Source organism: Achroia grisella, unplaced genomic scaffold (genome assembly GCF_030625045.1).
Source record: "Achroia grisella isolate CSIRO2021 unplaced genomic scaffold, CSIRO_AGI_Agris_v1 utg1056, whole genome shotgun sequence".
NCBI classification, from domain to species: domain Eukaryota; kingdom Metazoa; phylum Arthropoda; class Insecta; order Lepidoptera; family Pyralidae; genus Achroia; species Achroia grisella.
The window spans coordinates 1,033,659-1,050,728 of record NW_026712564.1 but is presented as its reverse complement, the minus strand read 5'-3'; the positions used below and the strand labels follow the sequence as shown (position 1 = coordinate 1,050,728).

Sequence of the window (17,070 nt, the reverse complement as noted above, 5' to 3'; positions counted from 1 at the left end):
CTCTTGAATCACTCTATCTATTAAAAAAACCGCTTCAAAATCCGTTGCGTAGTTTTAAAGATTTAAGCATACATAGGGACGGACAGACAGCGACAGCGACTTTGTTTTATACTATGTAATGATAATGAAGTGCTTAAATTAAGTTTACTTGAATAAATGATTTTCTATTCTATAATATATTTATTTTTATGTCAACTCAGAATTTATTTTTACGTATTAATCGTGTTAAGACCACTAACACTATTGTAATACTTATTCCAGTTTCTCGATGTTTCGTCTAGGTTGCAGTAGGTAATTTTTTCCTGGAGGGATGGTTGACGGTTGTACGGCGCGGCAAGCGCAAAGGCGCTGGCGCAGGCCAGGCGGCTCCCGCCAATGCGCGCCCAGCGAAGGGGCCACGTGGTGGCCAAACAGCGGCACCGCAGCGGAACGCACCCGCTCGGAAGAAGAAGGCGAAAGCACGCCCTCCTCGGTCATCGGCGGTGGTTCTCACCATGAGGCCGGGAGCCGAGGAGAGAGGCGTCACCTACAGGTCGGTGCTCACCGAAGCGAAAGCCAAGATTTCCTTGGCCCAGCTCGGTATCACCGACCTGAGGTTCCGAGTGGGAAGAACCGGGGCTCGTATCCTGGAAATCCCTGGCGCAAACACAGGCGAGGTGGCAGACGCGTTGGCTGCCAGAATCGAGGAGGTCCTGCCCGAGGACGCAGTCCGGGTCTCCAGGCCAGTCAAGTCGGCCGAACTGAGGATCGGAGACCTGGACGACTCGGTGCTGGTAGCTGACGTGGTCGTCGCTGTGATGCGCGAGGGGGGTTGCCTGGAGTCCTCGGTGAAAACCGGGGAAATCCGGCGCAACTCCCAGGGTACGGGCTCCGTGTGGGTGCGGTGCCCTGTAGCCGCCGCGAGGAAGCTAGCCGAGGCCGGCCGACTAAAGATAGGGTGGGTGATGGCGCGGGTACAGTCGCTGGACCCGCGTCCTCAGCGGTGCTATCGGTGCCTACTTACAGGCCATGTGGGTATCCGATGCACCGCCGGGGAAGACAGCAGCGGAATTTGTTTCCGCTGCAGCGAGCCCGGCCATAAGGCCGCACGGTGCGCCGCGCCATCACCGAAATGCCGGTACTGTGCCGCGGCGGGTCGCAAGTCCGACCATAGAGTGGGCGTCACGAACATGTGTCGCCCGCCAAAGGCCCGAGCCGCGGCACGGGCCACAGGTGGGGGGGGGGAGTCGATGGACACTTGAGTAAAATCAGGTGTGCATCGACTCCAAAATTGACCCTAGGGTGGAGGATTGTTAGGGCAATCCGAAGCTCGCCGGGGAGGTTTTAGGGTCTGGAGGTGGCGTGCAGAGACTGTTCCCTGCACGCCAAGATGGAGGTCCCTTCGATGGGAACCATGCCGGTGGTCTTGGTGAATGCTTTGCGTATCCCATGGCCACGGCGATTATGTCGAGGAGGAACAGTCGTCAGGTTTTTAGCAGGTAGGAGTCCGGCAGTATCCATTCTTCCCTAAGGGAATGGTTCTCCATGATGGATTTTCCTGACGTGAAAAAAAAAAAAAAAAGGTAATTTTTTCCTACGGCAACAATTTTTTTTTATTCTATTAAAGTTAATTCAAATTTTGAGCTTCCCCTACACTTACCTCTATAGTTTGATTAAAATCTGACGAATAGATATTTCGAAGTCTATATAATCGATTGAAGTCTCTCGATTACAATAAAGTAGGTGACATATGAGTGAAAATAAATTAAGAATCAATCAATTAGAAATGTGAATTGTAAAAAAATATAGCTATTAGTCAATACTATTATCTAGTAAATATTGTACCGCGTATTGTACAAAATTTATTACAGTTTAAATAAATAAGTATGCTGTGCCTGCGGTTTCACCCATTAAAATTTATAGCCTACGTGTTACTCTGATGTATAAACTACATCATTGTAAAGTCTCAACAAAATCTGTTCAGTAGTTTCTGCGTGAAAGAGTAACAAACCTACATCCATACTCCGCACTTTACTTTACGCATTTGTAATATTGTTTACGCCGAAACGTAATATTATTTAATTTTCTTATACCAATTATGTTATCTGTGCTTTTACTTTCCTTACGCAGCGATAGTTCGACCAATACTCTATTTCACTCACACACAGCCGCGCATCTCTTCATTCATTTTTTAACTACCAATATAATAGAAACATAAGCGCGCGTTTTAATTTGCATAGCTGTCTCACTCACACATACTCATCCCATATATGTCCTTCCTTGTCCTACTTCCTGAAACCATGTAACATGTCAAAGGACAAGAAGAAATAGAAAGACGACTTCCGCTCAGTTAGTTCAAGTTCAAGTTCAACGCCGCCCGCCATCGCTAACGCTGCTCAATATCCACCTGTCCAAAACTATTATGTATATAGTAAAAAAATGCATAAAGTGAGAATAAATCAGTAGTGTGTTGTGTCTATTATAAACATTTCAATTATGGACACATACATGGACTTAACACAAACTGAAAAGATTTGGCGATATCGCCTTGAAGAATTTTTGAATTTCATGGAAGTACTACTGAAGATTAGGCTGTATGGTCTCGTACCTTTGCCTATCCACTTGTGGATAAAATATACCACTACTATTGTGTTGTGTCTGTTGATCAAGAAGTTTTAAGAAAAATATTAGTCTTAGCAGTGGGGATCAATGGCATAGTAGCCATTTTTAGTTCGAAAAACGGATTTAGATGGCATCATTGGTATCGAATGGAATTCAACATTGTTTTGTAATCGTTTAAAACCCAAAACTATGTTTTTAAAAAGGTTTAATCTATTTTTAAAAAGTCATATATAGATGTTAAAATGAAATAATGCGTTTTGAAAAGTAATTTTCATATATTTACTCATTTTGTTGTTGCCCTGTATTTGTTTACAATTTAATCATTGCTAATTGGGGCTTATTGTTTCCAAAATACTTTCATAGATGGCGCTGTTTTCATTTGTATCACCGTATTTTAAATGTTTATTTTATATTTTCAAATAATAAGTACTTACTATATTATTATGATAAATTAAACATAAAAAAAGTTTAAGTAAATATAAAACAGCTAAACAAGAAAACCATATTATTCCAGTAATACTTATTTAGAAAGTTTTGCCATATTAAAAATAAATGCATAGATTTATCGATTTTTTCGAATAATCGATAACAAGATATTACAACGCATTATTCGATGGTGCTTTTAATTAGTCTTTGCAAACAGTAAAATTTCATCATTTTGTATTATACTCTTATTTGGAACGAATTGCAATGCATAATTTTTACTCGACGACGGCAAAATAGAGAGATTTTGACAGGTATGCAAGTACTATATATTTATCTGTTCGCTCATAACTTCGAAACTTGAAGAGGGAAATATTAATTAGATTGATCTGATACAAGTGTACTCTATTATATCAACCTCCACGCGGTCACCCTGGTAATTATAGCAATTAATGACATTAGTGACATAGTTCTTCTATTAAAAAAAATAAATACCTACTTATTGTAATTTAATGAATGAGAATTTAATGTGGTATAGAGTATATAAGGTCAGCTATACTTTTATGAAACCTCAATAAACAAGTGTTATATGGTATCTAAATTACTGACATTGGTAGCTAAATATGAGTGTCATGTCAAAATACTCATAAGAAACTTTACAAATACTCGAATTTTGCTTTTGTAGAAGGATATTTTCAACTTTACTAAATTGTACAAGGTTTTGAAACGATAATCATTCATAATACTATGATATATTACTGGTCCTAGTACCTACTATTCATGATAATTAGTTTTTTAATATCTCCATTCGAGGGTAGGTTATTCATAATTTATATTATTAGATTTCATCACAAATAAAAATATCGATTTAAAATCGTAGGTTGGTCCATATTTTTTTATTATATCGAAATGACAACGAGTACTGGCAACATAAATGAAATATTAAAAATATAAAATATGGGAATAAAAGAATAGGATAAACGACTTTTTTCTCTTTTTTCATCATTTAAGTTAAGTAGGTACTTCAACTTTTGAATTGTTCCTGTTCAGAGTTCATTGAACTTCTTATTTTTTGTCAAACTCAATAATTTAAATGTGTCTAAGGACTACTACAAATATTTAGTAAACTATCGTGTCTTTGAGGATTATCTCATAGCAGGTATAACTATAAGTTGTTAAAAACTTGCATATGTATGCGTGTGTATCTTTCATATTAAAATATAATAAACATAGGTACTTGGTGACCGCTTTAATGTGGTATTATTATGTTTTTATTATTGTTATGAATGTAACTTCAAAAAAGAAAACTAACACTGATTTTATAATTTTTGATTGATTGATTGATTGATTGATTGATTGATTGATTGAGAAAATACTGAAAATTATTAATCAAAATAAAGTACTAACTAAACAGTAGTATTATTTTTATATTTTATTAGAACTGAATGAATATGATGTATGAATAATATGTTTATTGTGCTAATAAGGTTACAGTTTAGTTACTTTCATGTAAATTCATTCATGTAAGTTCATGAAAATGTAACATGGTATATGATATTGTTTTCAGATTTTCCTGACATCAACAACTTAATACTGAACAAAGTTTAAACAAATAAGAGATGATATTCTAAATCTCCTAGTCATTCAGATGAAGATAAATAACATTTTTACTGTAAAGAACAGGAGTTCAAAAGAATAAGAAATATATATATATATATATATGAACATTTTACTGTATAAAATAATAATGCAAGTAAAAATAAGAGAAAAAAGCAGAAGAAAAATCTGTAAATTATTAATCACAATGCAATTAATAATATAATTAAATAAGTAAGAAAGCAACGGACTAGTGATGAGAAGAAATTCCAAGTAATTATATTATGTGTAACCGACTGCAAATAAGTTTATGATTTAAGCTCATGATTATTATTATATTGCTTCATCAACAAATCCAGGAATATTTTGTGTACCAGGAATTAATTATGAAATGATTTTGATGAAATATGTCTTGATATTGATTTATTTGGAATATAATATAAAAATAACAGAAGCGTTTGAAGTTTTAGTGGTATAACAGACAAGCAGTGAAAGAAATATTATTGTAAATTATTAACAATTGTTTATTCTGTGATTAATGAATTATTTAAAAGTGTTTTATTACCTGAAATAAAAATGTTATGATCTTCAAGTGTTGTGTTCATGCAATGTTAGTTTCACCTCATTCGATTTAAAATGTCAGGAATTATTTACTACATAATGATTTTGTATTAGATGGTAATCATATATATTTTTTAATGCAATGTGTATAATAATTCCCATTTACATCAAAAAACTTTGTGTAAATCTATATTTCTCTGTCTATAGACTTTGGTTGTGGAATACTAATAAGAAACAAAATCTAGAGACTGTAGTATATCACAGCATCCCAGAACCTTGTATTTAAGTCATATAAGGACTTAGTACCTACCTAATACTTGCTACTTTTTTAATCAATTAATTAATTTGATCTCAATCATCATGATGAACAATGATGATAATGTTGAGAATACTGCCAATGATGAATTTTATCGTGGTCATAAATAAATACCACCGTCACTATCGTCAACAGTCATTATTGATCTCATCATCATCACCGTTACCCTCCTTCATCCATATTGTCAAAAGTTACTACCTACTATTATGAACTGAAATGGTAAATAAGCTGACGATCCATCCAACCACGACGCTATCCGACGTACATACATACACATATATTATTAAACAGCATTACGTCATCATGTCGTGCCCGCTATATCCCGCATACGTTATCATTCCGGAGAACATAGATGTTATGTCCAAATATCCTGTAATTTCGCAGCTTAATTTCAACTGAATAACAACTTACATATAAATACCAAAAAACTAGCAGTAAAGGCGTAGTTTGTAGATATCGAAGGTTCTACAAATAGGTATAACATCAAAATAAGTACCTACATGTCATTAGCACCGATGTAGTATCCCTGAAGGAACCTACATATAACAGATTGATGGTTTGCAGATATTATTTTCAGTTTTACAAATTGCCAGTTTACCATAATTAACTACATATTGAGAAATAATTATACACTGAAAATTATATGAGGTACCCATATGCACATCAATTGATTATAGCTAAAATCTATCACTATCACATAACAATTTAAATAAAAAAAACCGTATTAAAATCGGGCTATTCGTTAAGGAGCTATTGCTCCTTAACCGATAGCTCGATTTTAGTGCAGACGCGTTACGACATATCTTTGTCGGGAGAAAAAAAGCCACACATGCCTAATGTAAAAAAGTAACTGTAACATAGTACATAGATACATAGGTACATTAGCCGTGTCTGTAGACTGTCAGCGAACAATATTATACCTACATTGAATTTTCGATTGTACCCAATCAGGAGTTCGATACAGTTATATATCTATTATGTACGTATCTTTGCAAAACAGATGTCATGTAGACCGAATTCTCTGCCATCTATTTTCATGCTTTATTACTAATCACCCACTAGTAATCCGAACTGCTTCAGATATAGCGACATCTAGCGCCTACGGCGGCGAAATAAAATAGCCCGAAGAATAGCCCGAGTTAGGAAGGAACCATTTTCTTGTATGGGATGGGGTATCTGTATGTAATATTATATTATCTGTGGTCTTAGTGAATAGAAAAGAGAACCAGCGCCGAGAATCATCGGGAGAAGTCGAAGAAAGAATTCACTGGTGAGCTCCTTTGTCCTTTCTGCCTATTCACTGCAAATATGTTTTGATGATGTAATCACTAGTAGCACAGATAACATAACATTACATACTAGTAGAGTAGTGCAACTTGTTTCTGTTAGTCAGCCAATAAGTCATCTGAATAGAAAATAGAAGCCAGTTTTATACGGATAGCTTTACGTATCGCACGTTCGAGTCGTGACTCTCAAATAATACGAGTATTTTATGTGAACTGTGTACTGATTATATATTTACCGCTGCAGGTAGTAATTATAACCTTGAAATTATCACCATCAATGTTTTTAAAACATCCAACGAATTATTTTTTGCGGCAGTATAATTATAAACAGTGATTTGTGTTCTGTGATATTGTACACGTTTTATAGATATACTTGTAGGTTTACATATATATTTAAACTTGATCTAGGTACATATATATCTACATTTAGCCCCGAGTCTTACATCAAAAGTTTCAAAATTTTCTGTGGAAATGTGTTGTGGTACCTATATTTTAAAGCAAGTATTTATTTGGAAGGTTTCTCGTCCTTATATGTGCAGTGCTTACTCTTAGAATACAGTGTTTATTTGTTCAGTGGGTTCAACATTGAGACTGCAAATATTTAGTTTGTTTTGGAATTGGGTTAGAATATAATAGAATAGAAAATAATTTATTCAAATAAACTTACATTGAAGCACTTTTGAATAGTCATCACATTTTTTTTAATCTACCGCTCATTCGGAATGCTGTCTCATCACAAGAAGAATGAACAAGAAACTTGTGTGTTGCTCTTTTAAGTGTGGTTGAATTCCTTACTAATATTGTAAACGCGAAATTAACTCTGTCTGTCACGCTTTCCCGCCAAAACTACTGAACTGATTTAAATGAAATTTGGTATACAGATAGTCTTAGAAATAACATAGGCTAGTTTTTAGCGAAAAAGAGTTGTAAGGGGTTGAAACGTGAGATGCCAGGTAGTATGGAAGTATAGCCATTTTCGAAGTTAGAAACTATTTTTTAGGCCGTTGATTAAATCTAAATAAAATACCATCCTGATCATCTGCATGAATGGCGGTCTTCCACAGTGCGGTTTTCTAGAAACTTTTTGTCTCGCACAACCACATTATGGAATCACCTTCCAGCAATGGTATTTCCGAACCGATACGATATTGAAACCTTCAAGAAAAGAGCTTATTCCTTTTTAAAAGGCCGACAACGTACTTACAATTCTCCTGGTGTTGCGGGTGCTCATGGGCGGCGGTAATCACTTACCATCAGGTGAGCCGCAAGCTCGTTTGTCCCCTGTGTTATAAAAAAAAATAAAATCCTACCCAAAAAATAAAAATAAAATGTGGGATGAAAGTTTGTATGGAAATTCGATATTTTTGCAGCTAGAACGATGAAAGTTCTTTCTTTGGACAGATAGTGGAATTAACAGGAAGGAAATAAAAATGGCCGAGTCACAACCCTTGGGTGAGTACAAATCTGTTTTTTTAATTTCAGAGATAAAATTGACAGGTTTAAGTGTCAAAATTTCAAACAATGTTACCAGCTGCATCTGTGATTGTATATTTGAAAGTTTTTATTTTAGAATATTAGTTTTAACGCAGTGACGATGACCCAACCTCGCCGAAGGACTTATGGAGTGTTTGAAGACCAACTCCTGCCGAACTGACACGACTTTGGTGGGAGGGCACCGCTAGGGGTTCGAACTTCGGCTGAGGCCATCGTAATTTCGATCCCCATTTGAATCGGTGGGGGATCAATTGGAGGGAAGCATAAGCTGTAGATATAAATCAGAGTATTCTAATGTAATGTAAATTACAATATTTTATTAATCAGTTTATCTGTAACGCTATTATAACAAAATATTATACATAATGTATAATTAACACAGCGCCATCTAGTCTCAAGGTAAGCAGAGCTTGTGTTATGGGTTCTAGACAACTGATATAAAAACTTATATATTTTTTGTTAATACATACGTAATATACATAGATTATACCCAAATCTATACATTAATACAACTGCTTGTATTCGAACCCGCGACCATCGGAAGTAAAAGCGGTGTGAGACCACCGAGGCCGTCAAATAATTGTATGTATTAAATACTAGCCGTGCCCGCGACTTCATCCGCGTGGAATTTAAGTTTATTTTTCTGTAATAAAAGTAGCCTAAGTTACTCCTTATTACATCAGCTACCTGCCAAAAAAATCCCGTCAAAATCTAAATGTCATACTCGTGAATGCGTGCTATTTGTGGGGATTTTTCGTTGTAGAATATAGTTGCTGATTGTTTATAATATTGTTTTTAATGCATATAATAATAATATACATATACTTCCGGACAATTCATACAACATCTAGACCGGTGGTTCCCAATAAAAGTCAATCAATCCCTGCCAATAAAAGTCACGTCAAAATCGGTCCAGCTATTTCAGAGATTAGCCGGAACAGACAGACCGAAAAATTGTAAAAAATGTAATTTTCGTCTATGTACTGTATTTGTTCATAATCATATGCATGTGGTAAGAAACGGTTATTTCAATATTACAAACAGACGCTCCAATTTTATATGTAGGTATAGATGTGTTATTATATGATTACTATTTCGACATGTTTGCAGGCATCAGGCAGCTGATCTGGCTAGACAGAGTAGTGGTCAAGCAGAAGACCAGGATTGGTAACAACAAGTATAAGATCCTAGCTCCTGATGGTAGAGTGATACTGCATGCGAAGGAGAACTCGAGTGCCTTGAACCATATATTCGGAGGGAAGGATCGTTCTTTCCACATAGACATGTTAGATCAACAAAACCAAGAGGTGCTGGTTCTTTATGTAGTTAGAAACAAACGAAATCATTTCGAACTGACGGTTTTCACATATCATAAGAGTCTGTAATAGACCTACCTGAATAAAGATATTTTGATAAACAAACTATCCATTTGGGGCCGTTCAAGTATTATGTAAGCAGATTTAATACAATTATTTACCACCCTTGTCAGCAAAAGTAAGCAATGCTCTTACCCCGGGTGTACTTGTATTATTATATATATAAACCATCCTCTTGAATCAGTCTATCTATTAAAAAACAGCTTCAAAGTCCGTTGCGTAGTTTTAAAGATTTAAGCATATATAGAGACGGACAGACAGCGACAGCGACTTTGTTTTATACTATGTAGTTATGATTATAAAGAGGTGAAGTTTGTATGTTTGTTTGTTTGGGGTAATTCAGTTCTGATCATATTCTTTCACTGGTAGAATTGTATAGTACCCTGAGTGCTATGGGCATCAGGTTATGATGGTTTTAATGAAACTTTACAGTAATATAGCTTATGCATCAGAATAACGCTTAGACTATACTTTTTATTGAAATTTAACGGGGGTGAAATCGCGGGCACAGCTAGTATAATATATGAATAAATTGTAAATAATGTGATGTATTATGTTATAGGTTATTAAATTATTTTTTTACATATAATTCTTTATTGCACCAATATTAAAAGCAGATACATAAATATATATTTATCTTATATATAAAATTCTCGTGTCAGAGTTTTCGTTCCCATACTCCTCCGAAACGACTTGACCGATTCTCATGAAATTTTGTGAGCGTATTGAGTAGGTCTGAGAATCGGCCAACATCTATTTTTCATCCCCCTAAATGTTAGGGGTAGTCCACCCCTAAAATAGTTTTTTTATTTTTTAGACAAATATTTTAGTTTCTATTTTTTTATAATACAACATACAAAAATACATACAATCCTAAATTTTCTTCTATCATCAACCCCTATTTTTTTATAGCGTTATTAATTTATATGGCAAAACAACGTTTGCCGAGAGAGCTAGTATATATATATATATATATATATATATATATATATATATATATATATATATATATATATGTATAACAACATATAAAAGAAAGAAGAAGGCACAGAAGCGGTCGTATCACTAACGCAATCTCTTACAGACAACCGTAGGAAAGAGAGTCATACTAAATTATTTATACAACGCTCCGTGAGATTGATATGTCTATCTGCTAATGTTATCTCACTAACCTTTCATATAATAGTTGGTATGGTTGATTATGGTATAGTTCCTTCTAAAATAATGCACTATTTGCGAATGTTTTTATAAACATGATATTAATCCAAAGCGTATTTGACGTTATTTATAATAAGTATTTAATTTTGAACAATTCTGTTAAATTACATCATTTAATTTCAATGAACACTTTAGGAGATATTTTTGCTGGCAACACATAGAACTACGGCCATCATTACGTACCGAGAAGTTTTAAATGAAGTATATTATGAATCCGTTCATTTTATATTAATGTAGTAATTTCTTACACGCCAAATATCCGTCAGGCGAGAGTTGGCCTTCAGCCGCTCCATAAGACCTTCCGCGGGTTTGGTGTGTCATCTGCATTCGCCCCCTACAGACAGACAGACATAATTACTTTCGCATTATTAGTAAGGATAAGGATATGTGTATCTTCATTTTTATATTTTTTAATTCCCTTAATTCCAGGTGATCTCTCTTCAGCGGCCATTTACGTTCGGACCCGATAAGATGGAGGTCAAAATGAATGGTAGGCTGCTCTGTGTGATCAGACAGAAGTCCACTTTCATAACACCCGTACTCTACATCAATGATCCTCACGACCGACCAGTGCTGAAGATCAAGGGGCCAATGTCCCGCACCGGTATTTCTGATTTTGGTGTACGTACTATTCTAGATATTATTGAGAATAGGCGGGGAAAAATGTTGGGGCATGTTGCGGGTAACTAATAAGATGTTGCTGGTCCAGACGATGTATATTACAGATGATGATAAACTGACAATATGTACATAGAAATAATGATCTTATATACTAAATAACAATAGGAAAATGTAAGGTGGGGTGACACAGTTTAGATACAGCAGTGCCTAGTAGACAATATTGAATTTGTCTTACTAGACATTATTAAATGCAATTATTATTTTGATGTATTTAGGTGACTGTGTCCCATAGGGCACTTGATACGACACGACGAACTAATTAACAACATTATAGAAGGAAAAATAGATGGAAAGAGAGGAAGGGGAAGACCGAGACACAGCTATATCAAGCAAGTTAAAGAAAAAGTTGGAGTCGTGTCGTATCAACAGCTAAAGGGACTGATAGAAGATCGTGGAAGGTGGCGGGAGCTCCACCGACAAGAGCACAGCTCTTAAATTATGAATGAATGAACTATTCTACTGCATTTCTTCTACTTTTGAGACGAACTTCTAAGCATTCCATAGCTTGACCGTGCGGGTGCCGGGTCCATCGTGTAGTAGAGAAAACTCCGAGTAGTTCTATCTACAGTCTATTCTACTGAATTACTTTTGAGACCAACTTCTTAGCATTCCTTGGTCCATCGTGTAGCATAGAGGGAAGCTCCGAACAGTTCCCGTGACTTGTGACCCGGGTGTAGGTTTAAGGTCCTTTCGCCGGCGTACGTCACACTCACGGTTAGCGTTCCTCTCTCTGTCCTACCAAATCTGGTAGGAGTAGACTAAAGACTAATGCAGCTTTGGATATAAGTTGTGGTATAGAACCGACTACAGTTCTAGACAAACCAAGACCTATTAGTAGATTGTAGAGCGATTTCGCTGCTCTCGTTCCTACTTCGACCTAATATTATTCATCACATAGCCATTTTCCAATGATTCGTTTATGAGCTCATAATATTTGTTTGTTCTCATTGCATCGTCTTTAGGTATATTTGCTTCTCATGCTACAGTGAGATTTTCCAGTATTCCACTTTTTGTTTTATTAATAGAAATAGAAATAATCTTTATTCAAATAAACTTAATATAAGCACTTTTGAATAGTCAAGTTTTTTTATTCTACCGCTTATTCGGAATGCAGATTCATCACAAGAAGAATAAGCAAGAAACTTGTGTGTTGCTCTTTTAAATAAATATTGAATTACTTATATTTAATTAACAACAAGGATTAGGCATGCGGCAATCAACATAGAAACCGTTACGCACTTAATCTCTGTTCAATCAGATAACATTGTCAGCGCTATGAAATTTAAGTTAGATATTTTCTACAGAAACATTATTATCATTTATAAATTCTTTAATTTTATAATAGGCTTTTTTATAAAGAAAATATTTTATGACACATTTGAATTTTTTTTCTGGCAAATTGACTACAGACTCTGGGAGTTTGTTGTAAAACCTTACGCAATTTCCATAAAACGAATTACTGACTTTCGTCAAACGGCACTTAGGTAAAACTAGTTTGTTGACATTACGTAGGCTTTTATTAGTGTAACCACCTACTTTTTTAATAACTTACTTTTTATTCGAATATATGTATATATCTGATCTGGATGATGAAACACCTATTTATCAGATCCTTTACGGTAGCCAGATATCTTTTGGTTATCTAACATGAATGTCAAACAAGCTAAAGGATCACCTCTTGGTCAAATTATATATTGAAGATAAAAAAACTATCAGCTGGGTATAGCATGGTGTATGTCAGCAGATAGCACGGACATGTAAATGCAGTTAATTTCCACTAAGCTTCATACAATTTACTAGAACTAAGCATCTAACTAGAAGTTTTTGACCGAGAGGAAGGAGTCAAATAATTGATGCAAAAAGGTCTCTAGCTAGTGGAGTATATATGGAATACTGCGCAATGAATTCTGATTCTAATTGTAGCATATTTTCAGTGTACATACCTAACTCTTGCTATGATCAAAACAAGAACATAACGATGAAAAATAAATCCGATAGCACGGACATGTAAATGCAGTTGATTTCCACTAAGCTTCATACAATTTACTAGAACTAAGCATCTAACTAGAAGTTTTTGACCGCGAGGAAGGAGTCAAATAATTGATGAAAAAAGGTCTCTAGCTAGTGGAGTATATATGGAATACTGCGCAATGAATTCTGATTCTAATTGTAGCATATTTTCAGTGTACATACCTAACTCTTGCTATGATCAAAACAAGAACATAACGATGAAAAATAAATCCGATAGCACGGACATGTAAATGCAGTTGATTTCCACTAAGCTTCATACAATTTACTAGAACTAAGCATCTAACTAGAAGTTTTTGACCGAGAGGAAGGAGTCAAATAATTGATGAAAAAAGGTCTCTGGCTAGTGGAGTATATATGGAATACTGCGCAATGAATTCCGATTCTAATTGTACCATATTTTCAGTGTACATACCAAACTCTTGCTATGATCAAAACAAGAACATAACGATGAAAAATAAATCCACCGATCTATAAAGTTTTAGCGTGTTCCAATTATAACTAAGTGGTGAGTGAACGTACTAGCTGTTTGCTCTTCATCATTTACACTGCTCACATCATTTGGATGGCTCAGTGAATGACATTCAAGGTTAAACAAATATTGATCATTTTTTCTAACCAAACAATTTATTTATTTATTTTATTTAAAACTTTATTGATTTTGTACAATAGGCGAGCTTAATGCTAATAGCATTCTCTACCAGCCAAACTTAGGGAGTGCAGAGATACTCGAAGGCGGTTTAGTTTTAAGAAATTAAATGTAATTATATTAAATAGATATAAGATCATACATATACATGATAATATACTACATACAAACGAATTATGAGCATACATACATACATATTTATATATATTATAAACATACTACACATATAAATAAGATAATGATGATGATCATTTTGCAGTTCTATGTTAGACTATTTAAAAATAACAATATTATATTTTTGTGTGAAACTAAGATGCTACAAAACGGATCGGCCTGAAATTTGGCATGCAGGTAGATGTTATGACGTAGGCATCCGCTAAGAAAGGATTTTGATTAATTCCACCCCTAAGGGGATATATTAACGCGAGCGAAGCCGCTGGCAAAAGCTAGTGACTATGGTATATTAGTCTTTTATTTAATAAGACTACAAATTTATTATATTAACAAGAATTATATGTATTATATGACTCGACTTGACACACCGACAGACTATAGAGTAAGTAATTAATCATAAACATAGACAATGTATTTTTATGGCTCTGAATACACAACAATTATAAAGTAGCATTTGTCCACATTGAGGAAGAATCGACTGTTAGAACAATAGAATTCGACTTAATTATGTTTTGGACGTATTAAGATGTATCGGCGCAGCTTGTAAAGTTTTTTACAGTTGCTATATAACATCTCTTTACAGAGAACTCATAGTTTTATCAACTTGATTCTAACTAATAATGTTTTGGACGCAGTTTGCAAAGTGAACTGGCGGTGGCAGGATACAATTAAATAGATTCCCGCAATAAATATTATTATTATTATTACAGATTTTCGCTCAGGACAAGAGTCAGATCGGTGTGATTAGGAAGATTTGGAGAGGAATGTTACAGGAGATGCTGATTGACTCAGATTCGTACGAGATAAGTTTCCCTTTCGACCTGGACGTCGGCTATAAGGCTGCTCTCATTGGAGCCTGCATCCTAATTGTAAGCAGAACTAAAAATAATTTTTTTTGGAGTATTTTGATATCGTTACTAATATTATAAATGCGAAAGTAACTCTGTCTGTCTGTCTGTCTCGCTTTCACGCCGAAACCACTGAACCGATTTAAATGAAATTTGGTACACAGATAGTCTATACCCTGACAAAGGACATAGGCTACTTTTTAATGCGAAAAAGGGTTGCAAGGGGTTGAAAGGTTATATGGAAGTATCGTCATTTTACGCGGATGAAGTCGCGGGCGCAGCTAGTGGATGATAATGCAGTTCAGTCATTTCAGAGATTAGCCGGAACAAACAGACAGCAGACTGACAGACAAAAATAGTAAAAAACGTTATTTTAGTATATGTACCGTATTTATATTCATATGCAGGGAGTAAAAAACGGTTACTTCAATATTACAAACAGACACTCCAATTTTATGTATATGTATATATACGAGCTGAGTTTCTTCTCAGTTCTTCTCATCTCGAAATCATTCCGAACTGACGGTAGATTTGACATATCATAAGAGTCTGTAATAGACTAACATGAATAAAGATATTTTGAATTTGAATTTGAATTTCATATATGAAAGCATTATTTGACGCCCTCGGTGGCCTAGCGGTTTACCACACCGCCTTACATCCGATAGTCGCGGATTTCATTCCTCGCACGGTACAAACATAAATGTATGTATAGATGAAATTACAGGATATGAATTATATAATTATATTTATTTCCAGGACTTCCTTTACTACGACAAATAAAATGAAGAATGAGTTGATAGCAGTAATTTGCATTTAACCTCGCTTAGTGCTTATGATAATCGTATAAGAATAATGTGTTTGTTGTTGGCCTTTTTTTACTTGTGATATCGGTTATTCTGTATCTATTTAATATATTATAAATTTGTATTAAATTATATATTATATAGACGTAATTTGTACCTATTTATTGTTTTAATTTTATATTAAAATATTAAAACATAAAATTTTATTTTTATTCCAAAAAAATCCTGATGACTTAACAAGTTGTGTTCGCGTGTTGTTCATAAAAAGTTAAAATTAGTTTGTTATTCCATGCTCAGTCTGTGGATTGACAAACAGAAAAATGTGCAAATGTGTCGTGTCTTGTAGTGGACACAATGGAATTTCTCAATAACAAACTCTGATGCACAGTTTAACAATACATTTATTTTCGCCTTTTGGTTTTTATAAAGAATGAATTTACGATAGCAACTAGCCGTGGAACAATTAGAAGCAGTAATAAAAGTAGATAATGATGTCGAGTAACTGGAAGGTATACAAATAATTAACATTAAAACGCCTGTTCAAATCAATTAGCAAAGACTACGGCTACAATGTTGACTTTAACATGTTGTATAGAAGAATTCAGACGTGTAGGTTGTTACTGAAATAACATTTCGACGACTGCTACAGTGCTTGATAGTTTCACTATTAGATACTAGATGGCGTTCTTATTAAAATAGTCAAAGCCTATGTATGATACAGAATATTTTTAGACTAACATCTAAACAGGTTGCGTTTTCTTTTGTCAATAGCTAATTTAAATTTACACAAAATACAGAGCTACCACAATTTATTCTGTAAATCACGTTTATTTATGTTGTCATAGCTTCCTACTTTGCTAACCGTTAGTGTCGAACTATATCGGCAGATGGCGCTGTAAAATATTTTTAAATTACAGAATTATAGTAGTTTAAAAAACATATATTTATCATAATTTTATCGCACACATACTAATAGCAGTAGATTATAATTAATATTATTTTATTATCTAATA

At 34.7% G+C, this 17,070-nt stretch overlaps 1 protein-coding gene across 5 annotated transcripts; it reads left to right on the top strand.

Moving 5' to 3' along the window:
• Positions 1-6,937: 6,937 nt before the first annotated feature.
• On the top strand, positions 6,938-16,139 carry LOC131846955 (phospholipid scramblase 1-like). 5 transcript variants are annotated; one of them, XM_059196716.1, is made up of 6 exons: positions 6,938-7,027; positions 8,185-8,235; positions 9,388-9,584; positions 11,301-11,492; positions 15,114-15,272; positions 16,011-16,139. In XM_059196716.1, the coding sequence occupies exons 2-6, from the start codon at positions 8,214-8,216 to the stop codon at positions 16,032-16,034; spliced, it is 594 nt and encodes a 197-aa protein (XP_059052699.1). In that variant the 5' UTR covers positions 6,938-7,027; positions 8,185-8,213; the 3' UTR covers positions 16,035-16,139. The 5 variants fall into 5 exon arrangements, with proteins under 5 accessions (XP_059052699.1, XP_059052620.1, XP_059052471.1 ...); XM_059196637.1 differs by having other exon boundaries at positions 6,939-7,027; positions 8,158-8,235; XM_059196488.1 differs by having other exon boundaries at positions 6,939-7,027; positions 8,154-8,235.
• The last annotated feature ends 931 nt before the right edge of the window (positions 16,140-17,070 follow it).

Coding starts and splice junctions, on each gene's coding strand:
- LOC131846955 (XM_059196716.1), top strand. CDS start 8,214: ATGGCCGAGTCACAACCCTTGG. Junction 8,236..9,387: donor GGCCGAGTCACAACCCTTGG/GTGAGTACAAAT, acceptor ACATGTTTGCAG/GCATCAGGCAGCTGATCTGG. Junction 15,273..16,010: donor TTGGAGCCTGCATCCTAATT/GTAAGCAGAACT, acceptor ATTTATTTCCAG/GACTTCCTTTACTACGACAA.